This window comes from Eurypyga helias, unplaced genomic scaffold (genome assembly GCF_000690775.1).
Source record: "Eurypyga helias isolate BGI_N326 unplaced genomic scaffold, ASM69077v1 scaffold9827, whole genome shotgun sequence".
Lineage (NCBI taxonomy): Eukaryota > Metazoa > Chordata > Aves > Eurypygiformes > Eurypygidae > Eurypyga > Eurypyga helias.
In genome coordinates, this window is record NW_010261096.1 from 17,242 (window position 1) to 28,194 (window position 10,953).

General features: G+C 39.5%; 1 protein-coding gene across 3 annotated transcripts in view; it reads left to right on the forward strand.

The window, feature by feature from the left end:
• Positions 1-184: 184 nt before the first annotated feature.
• PSMA6 (proteasome (prosome, macropain) subunit, alpha type, 6) overlaps positions 185-10,953 on the forward strand; it is a 12,661-nt gene continuing 1,892 nt past the window's right edge. The window contains exons 1-7 of one of the 3 annotated variants that reach the window (XM_010155242.1): positions 192-347; positions 4,566-4,660; positions 5,396-5,477; positions 5,726-5,881; positions 7,787-7,965; positions 10,085-10,179; positions 10,403-10,418. In XM_010155242.1, the coding sequence (XP_010153544.1) occupies positions 272-347; positions 4,566-4,660; positions 5,396-5,477; positions 5,726-5,881; positions 7,787-7,965; positions 10,085-10,179; positions 10,403-10,412 (693 nt within the window). In that variant the 5' untranslated portion in view covers positions 192-271 and the 3' untranslated portion in view covers positions 10,413-10,418. Of the gene's footprint in view, positions 348-4,565; positions 4,661-5,395; positions 5,478-5,725; positions 5,882-7,786; positions 7,966-10,084; positions 10,180-10,402; positions 10,419-10,953 lie in introns of those variants that run through there. The other 2 variants (XM_010155241.1, XM_010155244.1) reach the window with 2 other exon arrangements.

Below are 10,953 nucleotides of genomic sequence, written 5' to 3' on the forward strand. Positions count from 1 at the left end.
GCGCGTCGCGCCCGGTCGCCCTATTGCGCACGCTCGGCAGAGGAACGAGGGACGCAGGTGTGAGGTGTGCAGGGGTGAGGAGGAAGTGCCGCGCTGCTGGGGCATGCGTAGTGGTGGAGGTGGAGCGTGACGGTACGCTCGCAGGATGTGTTTTTGCGCCTGCGCGTAGCGTGTAACCCGGAAGTGCTCCTGCGGGTGCCCTATCTACGGTAGCGGTGGGGACGTGCACGGTCTGAGGTCTTCTGCTTCGTCCCCTCTCCCCACACCCGCCATGTCCCGAGGCTCCAGCGCCGGCTTTGACCGCCACATCACCATCTTCTCGCCTGAAGGCCGCCTCTACCAAGTCGGTGGGTGTTGGGCCCCGGGGATGCTGCCACTAAATTGCCCCGTCACGGGACGGGCCTGCCCCCGTCATCGCCATTTCCCGCTGAGCGGGGCTGCAGCTGCATCGGAAAACCTCCGCCGATCTTGCTTGCCTGTGAGGAGGGGGGAAATGTGGTACCTCCTGTGGCCTGGGAGTCTCGATTGCCATCCTGTCTGGTTCCATGGTGTGCGCGGAGAACCCTGGAGAAATTGCCGCTCTGGTCGTGCCGGTGGGGGGGCCTGGGAAAGGGATCCTTGAATGAAATAAAGAAGGCTTAGAGCCAGGGTATACCCTGTTGAGTGACTCCTGTCACGGGGAGGTGCCTCTTGTGATTTCACCATGTTTGATTTTAGATGCTTGAAGACCAGAGTGACAGCTATCTAGAAGCTGTTTATTCCCCCTAAAGTGTTTCTTTCAAGTTTACCTTGCCAAACCTATGAGCACTGTGCTTTGATATCTGGGAAATACTTGAATTGCTTCAAACAATGCATGCCAGAGTAACAAAGTCATGTTTTGGAGGTAACCCATGTGCTCTATTGCTACACCTGAATCCTGTGTGTTCTGTACTTCATGGCCTGTGAGATAGCAACAACCATCCTTTATTTCCAGGCTTAGAGTCAGAATGGCTTGGGTTGGAAGGGGCCTTTAAAGGTCACCTAGTCCAACCTTCTCGCCATGGGCAGGGACAGCTTCAACTAGGTCAGGTTGCTCAGAGCTCAGTCCAACCTGACCTTGAATGTTTCCAGTGATGGGACACCTACTACCACTCTGGGCAACCTGTTGCAGTGTTTTGCTGCTCTCATGAAAAATGTCTTCCTTGTATCTCGTCTGAATCTACCCTCTTTTAGTTTAAAACCATTACCTCTTGTCCTAGTGCAACAGCCCTTACTAAAACATTCTGCAATTAAGCTGCAACCTAGCTTCACTTTCTTCCGTAGGCCACTGAATCTTTTATTCTTAATTTTATGGTGCACCAGATTCTGCAGAAAAGCTTTATGGCTCTCCTTCTGCAGAATACTCTATAATAGCATAGTTGGCTTACAGTTTGGCAGGGCAGTTCATTAAAAGCGCTCCTGAAGGATCCTCACAAAAGGGCCAGATGAATTGTTTTGACAGCATCCTGATGATCTCTTCCCCTGGAGCTTAGTGGCTCTTCCCCAGCTGCAGTGGCTTCACTATACATGCATTGCACTGCATGCTCATACACCCATCTGTTCTCCAGGAAAGGAGGTTGCTGGGACCGGCCTGCATGAATTGCCCATGGTAGTCAGTAGTTTCTTTGGCGTCTGCCCTTGAGTTTTAGTAAGGAAGAAGGTTTCATGGGCAGGCAGCCCAGTTTTGAATAGTCCTTTCTCCAAGGACCATCTAGGAAAGTGCCTGTGAGTAGATACCTACACACATGGATAGTTACTTGTAGTAGATACCTACATAGCGAGGCTATTTTACACTTGGAGTGTGTATAAGGCTCGTATGCAACATGCGTAGTAAGCTTTCTGCATATGGATGGTAGGGACAGCACTTCCTCACAAAGGGTGTCAGTGACTGATGGAAGAGTCACAGGTTCTGACAGTTTGTTGCCGTTTAAACAGGCTGGTTGGTCTGCATCACCTTTCTGGCTGTTTCTCTGTTGCAGTACTACTTGTTGGGAATTATGTCTGCATCCTGTAGTAAAGAGGAAACTGAGGTGTGGTTTTCTACCTCCTGGGTATATTCAACCATTAGATTAATGAGTGAGAAATGTGCAGTACCTCCATATCTTTTACACATGTCTTGGAAGTAAGTATGTGCATGTGTATTTGAGAGCCTCTGCACACAGCCTTAAACTGTCTTAAACAATACATTGAGTACCTATATGCTATGGGAAGAAAAATACATAGGTGTGCATAGTTAACTTCAAGCAAGTATGAGCTTACTCTACCTGCAGCCAGGCTGATAACTCAGGCATGTTACCTCAGTAGTGTCTCTGTTGGCCAGCATCTAGCCACAGCATAGGTAGAAAGCTTATGCTTGTGGTTAAATACCTGCATCTAACTTGCTTTCTCCTCCCTGTACATCTTTGTCGATGTGCTGGGTGCAGATTAACTAGGTGCTGTCGTGAATGGGCATGGACATGTGTTGCTTTAAGGCTGACTTAAAATTTGATTTTTTTCTGGAAGGTTTTCTGGAAACACTGAACAGTGATATTGGACTGAAGTACCTATGCTTTACCTTAGCAGTCTTCTGCTTCCAAAGCTCAAAAAACACTTCTGCGTTTGAAGTAATTTCATAGAAAAGTCACAGTTACTTCATACATATTTCTTGCTGCTGTGGTTAAAGTCCTTCAGAGTATCGCTGTTGGCTGGCCACCTGTTCCAGTCTTCAAAAGTGATGTTTCATCTAAGTGGAATTTTGGGAGATTAAAAAAGATGATATTCAAGTTTGGGGAACAGCAAGGGACTACTGTTTTTGGAAAGAATGTGTGTGCAGTACTACTAAAATACTGCATAGCAGAAAACAGATTTAAACACTACTAGCCATGTATGTATTTGGATTTGTTATACTGTAAGGGCCCCTACACTTTTTGGCTTGTCTCTTTGAACACTGAATATTGCAGGTGGTAATAAAGACAGGATTAAAAGAGACTGCAGTTCAGGAAGCCTGGTTGTCAGTATTTGTGAGCAAAAACAGTTTTCAAAGGCACCTAATCCTCTTCCCACCTAAATGTCATAGAACCACAGAAAGTTTGAGGTTGGAAAGGACCTCTGGAGATCAGCAGGTCCAACCCCTTGCTTGAGCAAGGCCACCTAGAGCAGGTTGCCCAGGGCCATGTCTAGTCATCTTTGGAATATCTCCAAGGAAGGAGACTCCACAGGCTCTCTAGGCAACCTGTGCCAGTGCTTGGTCACCCTCAATGAAAAAGTGTTTTTTGATGTTCAGATGGACTCGTGTGTGTCTGTGCTCATTGCCTCTGATCTTGTCACTGGCTATCACTGAAAAGAGCATCTTTACACCCTCCCTTCAGATATTTGTACATATAAAGAAACAGGTGTTGCAGAGCCCTGGCCTGGGGCTTTAAACGTGACCGGTTTGTGGGCAGTGCTAGCTCATGTCTCACTGGGTTCTGTGCTCTGCTGCAGGCTAACAGTGATGATCCCAGAGAAGGTAAGTGCTGAGCCACGTTGTGCATCTGTCAAGAGAAAGAGGGAACATTTTGGCATGTTTGGCCAGTAAATGCTCTGATGCTTGAGAGTAATAAATACGTGGCCATCAGCCCTTTCACAACACTGACTCAGCAGGTGGAAAATCAAGATCGTGGTGTTGCAAGATGCGTGTTTTTACTTTTAAAACAGCTGAGTTTCTTGCTCTTGTTATTTTAGAAAATAGTTCTAGCAATTTGCTGTGCTGTTGGTTAGACACGTTCTAAATTCTAGTCTTAATCACATAGCCAACAAAAATTTCATCTACATTTTGTTAGTGCCTGAAACTTCCCTCTCCCAACCAGATATTAGGAAGTTCAGAATGTTTAGCATGTATTGCCAGATAAATGATTTTTAAAGTTATGGTCTTGAGGCTTTTGAAACTATTAATCAAGGGAAATTTACATCATGGATCATATCAAGTAAATCTTAATCCACTGCATTTATCTGAATAATGCTGTTTAGTTGGCATGTGCATAGGTTTAATTTTAAAAAGTTAATAAAAGCATTTTGATGTTTGAACGTTGAGTCAGAAAATATAATAGTAAGGTTAAAACCTGTTCTGTGCCTGGTTCATCATTTCAGTGTTCATCTGTATCAGTTAAGATCTACTAACTCCTTGCAGTGATGATAATGCTTAAAATACACTAAACTTTTGCATGTTAAAAAATCTTGTTTAAGGATTTACAGTTACTGTAAGTTAAGGTTGGACCATCCTGGTAAAGTGCAGAACAGCCAATTCTGTTGCTGTTAAGCATTCTAACTGAACAAAAAGGCAAATTACTAGAAGTATTTGAAGGAAACAGTGATAGTGGTTTTGTGAAGAGAGTCAATTACTTAATTCTCATCAGGAAGTTCTTGTGTCCATTGTCCTGGAGACCTTAAAGACATAAAGTATTATACAAATATTGAAGTATTGAAGAGGTCAGAACTTGGTGAGATTTCTGTGTTGGGGTAGGTATGTGAGAGTTATTTGTAGTAATATCTCCAATGTTGTTTTTATTAACTTTTACGTATTTTTCTAGAATATGCTTTTAAGGCCATAAACCAAGGTGGACTTACTTCTGTAGCTGTTCGTGGGAAAGATTCTGCAGTAATTGTAACACAGAAGAAAGTACCTGTAAGTAGTCTGGTTTTGAGGTGGAGCCTGGTAGGAGATGTGGGGGTGAGACTCTGCAACACTGATATTCATATTTGTTAGCACTGACATGTATTGCTGTTTGAATTGAATATCTTATTATCATTCTGCTTATAACAAGTTCTAGCACTGCGTAGCTCTCAGTTTTACACTTCCTTACCAAGCCCTATAATACTGGTTTTCTATGTAGTTGTCAAAGGGATAAAGCTAAAATACAAAGTTAGTCCTGTTGTACTTTAGTGTGCATACATTAGTCTGCCTTGTAAGGTCTGAATTGTCTGTAACCGTTTTGTGATTACTTTAATTCCTACTCAGAAAATGTTATACCAATAGCAAGCAGAACAGATTTTTATGAGTGTTTTAGCACAATGGTGATGTATTGTTGACAAAGGGAGGAAACTCTTGTGTTTGAAGGGCAGCATGCAATAAGAGCACAAGTTTTTTTGAATGTTTTCAAAGTTTCATCAGAGGGTAAAGGTCAATGTTGGTCATGCTGTAGCTGTCATCCTTTTCCAGATATTGCGGTGTTTTATCTTCCTATTCTCCTATTTCTTCCTTCATATGCCTATAGTAGTAAATAGTGGAGAGCCTAAAATACAATTTTTAGCTGTTACTTGATTCTTTTGGGCTCTTCTGTAGATATCAGAGCATCCAGAGTCTCTCTTCTTTTGTACTTGAAGAGTGTTTTCTGTTACATTATTTCTATTTCCTCTTTAGGACAAGTTACTGGATTCCAACACAGTGACTCATTTATTCAGAATTACTGAAAATATTGGCTGTGTGATGACAGGAATGACAGGTATTTAAATCACATATTTTTTTAAGTATTTGAAGTGTGTCAGTTTTTTTTACATAGTCCACCAACTTTGTATCATATAAGTAGGTGTCCTATGAGATTTGTTCCACTCCGGTTTTGGAGAACTTGTCTAGTTCTGATGTGTGTATTTAAAGACAACTTAGAGTTGTCTGGAATTTGCATTCTCAAGCAATGTGAGGAATAAATGTCATACATATTCAGTGAAATTACTATTAGTTCTTTCCGTCTAGCTGACAGCAGATCCCAGGTGCAGAGAGCCCGCTATGAGGCTGCTAACTGGAAGTACAAGTATGGCTATGACATCCCTGTGGATATGCTGTGTAAAAGGATCGCAGATATTTCTCAGGTCTATACGCAAAATGCTGAAATGAGGCCTCTTGGTTGCTGTAAGTATTGTGTATGAAATGAGTCTCTTCTGTTTCTTGTTGAAGCCCGCGACTACAATTTTAAGAAATTCTTACCCATTTTCAAATTGTGCGAGATACGGATGTAGAGTCAGAAGGATGAACAGCCAAATGAGAGAGCAGTGTTGGAAGTCTTGAGTTGGAGCCATGATTTTACCATTGTCTCTGCATTTGAATTGGAATGAATGACTTAGCCTCTTTAAAGCATGTCCCAGTATTTCACCTTAGCTCTTGGGGCCTGGTCTGTTTGCACTGCACAGTGATATCTGTGAATGGGAGATGCTATTTTTACAAGTGTCTGTGTCTGGGTAAATATCACTGTTAAAACAGACATATGAAGAGTGCAGTTATGCTTCTGCAGATTTTGTGGCTTTTGTCCTATACTTAGATAAAAAAATCTGCATAATTTTTGCTCTTAACCATGCTTATATACATAATGTAGAGAAGTGCTTAAAAATGTTTTGCTTGCAAACATATCTACACCAGTCTTGTTTTATAACAGCAAATGCAGCTTGCATAAAAAAAGATGTGTGCAAATTTGGTTTTTGTCATCTACGTGCTCTGAAGCTGGTTCTGACTTCGATTTTTCTCTTATATTTGGCTGTGGGCAAATTACAGCTGTACTGTTAGGCGGTCTGGGAACTGACATAAAAGACTTAATTAAAAAGTAATTGAGGAAACGTTAAACATTCTGTCTGAGTTTTTTTGTTTGCTTGGTGTTTTGTTTTGGTTTTTTTTCCTTTTTAGGAGAATAGTTTCAGAATTGATTAATCACGTCTTGTAATCATAGTAGGCACTAGCACTTCTCACTAAAGAAGTAACATTCAGGGTTGCACCACAGTTTCTGTGATGGGGCAATTTTCCTATATGCTTGTAATGTTCAGGAATGATTGCTTCTTTCTTCCCTTGGCATTTCCAATGCCTTGATACCACTGGAAAATGTGTTTGTGGTGGTTGTTTTTTGGTTGTGGGGTTTGGTGGGTTTTTTTTAAATATGTGAATGAAAATGTTTTTTCTTAACCTTTTTTGAAAAGATGATGGGAAATTTTTTTTATGCCATAGTAATAGCTGCTCAGAAGCTTACAAGCTATGTGTCAGTTAAAGTTATGCGAGTGTCAAGAGAACATATTTAAAAACTTGACCTTGTTCTGTTTGGATTTTTTTTTTCTGAGTTATTTTAGTATGCTTATTGAGACTATACAACTGTAAATCTGGAAGTGTGGGTGAACACACATGCATGTCAGTGATGTGACTAGTTTGTGTTACTTGAAGTCTGTCCAGCTTGAAATGGTTCAGTGAAATGATCTGCAAAGACTCAGTTTTATGTGTTGATATTTCCATATTTCATTTTAGTTTTTTTCCTTTGAAAAGAGGAAAAGTGATGTAATGCAGTGCTTTTCAGCATTACAGACAAGAAATATAAAGTTGATCTTTTCATATTTCCACTGATTTCAACATATTCATAAAGTTGCTTTCTGCTCAAAGGCACGTGTTAATAGAATTAACATGTAAATAGAATTGTATTACACTTCCTGTAATACACAGGAAGCTAAATATGTCTGGGTTAACTCTGTGTTGGGATTCAACTTCTGTATTTCCTGACTCTGTGGTTGTCTACACACTGAGCATGCCAAAAATGTTTCTGTGTTTAATGAGTAGCCTTCTTTGGTAATGATAGAAATCTAGTTTGCACTAAACTGAGCTGCACACCTGGTGATGATGTGCAGGTAAGAAATGACAAATTAGAGAAAAAGAGGAAATCGCAGGTCTAGGTATTGCACTGGTTCCCAAAAAGTTTCGTGAGAGAGGAGGATCTGTTCTATTCTTCAGTTCAATGAAGCTGTGAAAATTGGGGAAAGAAATAAATTGACAATTTTTCTCTTCAAGGTATGATTTTGATTGGTATTGATGAAGAACATGGCCCTCAGGTATACAAGTGTGATCCAGCAGGTTACTATTGTGGATTCAAGGCTACAGCTGCAGGAGTTAAACAGACAGAGTCAACTAGTTTTCTTGAAAAGAAAGTAAAGAAGAAATTTGATTGGACATATGAACAAACAGTAGAGGTAGGCCAGCAGAAGTAAATAAAGATTTGTTGAAGTATATTTAATGAATATGATCTATTGTGATATAGAGGAATGCAGTTCTGTATTGCTGCTAGAGCAAGTATAGCTATTCCAAAGTGAAAATGGTTTTAATTTGCATGTGTTTAAATAGAAAAAGCAGATTAGATGACTGGTTTACATTAGCTGTAAATTAGAATCTGTAATTATAGTACTCCCACGCTAGCTGGTGATTGGTTACTACAGTGTTTGATTCTGGCAGTGCCAGTACAATTTTCTTTTAGTGGCACTTAAGACCATCTTCATGTTAGAAAGCATTTCAAACAAGATGGGGATAGTGCTTGTCTGTCAGTTTAGTAAATGTAACACCAGTTGTTAAGCCTACTGTGGAAATTTGTTCAAGGCCCATTATAAACATGTATCCTATTTATAAAATAGGTGAATGAACTTACTTTGTAATCATCCTTACTTTTTCTCTTACACTGTAGAGATCTGTCTAAACAGTCCTCTTCCATGGCCCACCTGTTTCTCTTTCCAGGTCTTGTTCTCTCATAATGTTGTGTTTCCTGCATCACAAGATGAGCAGTTGAAATGAGGAATAATAATTGACCTCTCTGTAAGATTGAATAGAGTATTGGATTAAGATCCATGTGAATGCTATGCAGACTCAGACCTTCAGCTAAAATACTTCTTAAGTCTACATTGGTGTGAAAGTACCATTTAAACAAAAAGTTCTTCAGCATAAATTCATAAGTTTTATATGTGCATCTTAATAAGTACTGATTCCTTTAAAGAGAAAATCCTGAGTGGGTTGAATAATCATAGCATACTGGAATTGAATGTATTTGAAATTCCCTCAGAGACCCTTTTTTATCCTGGCTAAATAATTTTCACATTAAATGTATTTTTCTATCAATGCTTGGTTGTACTGTGCATGTCTCCTAGTTGACCAGTTGGAGGTAAGTGAAACAGTCTTTTCATATTGTTGATTTTAATGCATAAAACTTCCATGGTATGGTGCCAATATTTAATTGGTAATTCATCTGCCAGTCAAATCCTGGATGAGCTTCTATCCCTTTTGCTGTCTTTGTTAAAATGCTGAGGTGGTGAGTGTAGATCAGAGACCTACTCTAGAAGTCAGCAGTGACAGGGAGAAGCAAGTCTGTCAAGCAAAAGCAAGAATCACGTTTATGTAATGTTTTTCGCAAACACACACAGCCTTTTTTTTTTTTTTTAAAGCTTGTGGTGCGGTAGAGGTAATTCTCCGTGAACAAGTGGGTGGGATTTTTTTGGGAGGGGGGGGGGTGTTTGGGGTTTTTTTTTCATCTTGGCAGTCTTCTGATAAGACTTCTACATAGTCTTCTAGAATTATTTCAGAACGAATGTATTACCAACATATTGAAAATATGTTTTAGAAAAGTTATGTCTGGTATTCTACAATTCCTAACACATTACTGATGAGAATTAAATGCTAGCATGTCAGAATAACTGATTTGGTAAGCATTTGCCTACATAGTTGTTTTAAGGAACTTCTTTTTGTGCTCAATAATAATTTTAGGAATATATCTTTTAGCTTTATGACATCCCTATGGCAAGGTTAAGTACGAGTGAGATTGCAAAGAACACCTTTTAAAACAGGTGGTGATTAAAGTGGAAAAAAACCCCAGTTAAACCACGATGAAATGCAGCTTTTAAAACAGCCACTATAATTTTATATACCAGAAGAAAAGCCAGAATGGAAGCTACACAACTGACATGTGCTTTGAGTAATCTTGGTCTATAATGATGATGTCTGACTTGTTTGCCACTAATAGAACATATTCTGTCCTTGGGACCTGGGGTTTTAATCTTTGCATGATACAGTTTTGGGTTTGTTGTGAGTTTTTTTTCTTCCATGAAAATTACATGTCCCTTTCGCTTTGTAGATTGGGCTTTTTAGGGAGAGGACCAGAGAGGGAGTGTATTCTGTATCAAGGGGAAACTACTTGAAACTTTTCAGCTGAGGTTTTGAGGTGGAAGGAAGTAATTTAAAACTAGAAGGAAGGGTAGTTGTTAAAGCTGTGTCTATTAAAAGAATGTTACTTCTTTCTACATAATGATAGGGGGTTTTGTCATCTTTCAGACAGCAATAACATGCCTGTCTACTGTACTGTCCATTGATTTCAAACCTTCAGAAATAGAAGTTGGTGTAGTTACAGTGGAAAATCCTAAGTTCAGGTAAGTGATCAGTGTTGATAAAACTTTGGTGCATTTTTCTGGTTATGTGCAGTTAGCTTTAACTTCCTGTGTAATGGTAAATGGAGAAAACATAAATGTCGGAAGTTGAATTTTTGGAGTTGGTTTTTTTTTTCTACTTGTAACTCTTCAAAATATGTAGGAGTAAAAGGCACAGGGTGGGGGGAGGAAATCTTGACACAGTTTTAAAATTATATGGTTAAAGGATCCAGTAGAGAAAAGTGTTGCCTTTTGTTTCTTAAAAGGATATTGCTTTATGTGATTATTAAAATGTAATTATGTCTGACCTAGATGATTAAAAGAATAAAAATTTTTCTTTGTGCTAATATCTGGAGTCCATATCCAAATCACAGTCAAAACAACTAACACAGTAAAGTCTGGTTTATATTAAGGAAAATTTTGCATGTTATGGCTTTTTTAATCCCTTTTGAAATGGGATCTTTAGATGACTCTTGTGCATCTTGTAATTGTAGCAGTTTTTAACATCTCCAGTATACAGTTAATAAATTATGAATTTGTATGATTTGAAATACTCTATTTAAACTTCACAAGATTTAAAGATCCTGAATTTAAAAATCACTGCATTGATTTGGAACTGGATGAGCTTTTACTGTTGGAGTACACTGCATTTCCACCTAGCATGAAAGCAAGACACCTGCAATATCCTCTCCTGTTATTGCCTGAATCTGAGTGCAGTGCACTGTGTGCATCCAGGTTACTTGGTCAATCTATTGAGACAACACCTGGTAATCTTCC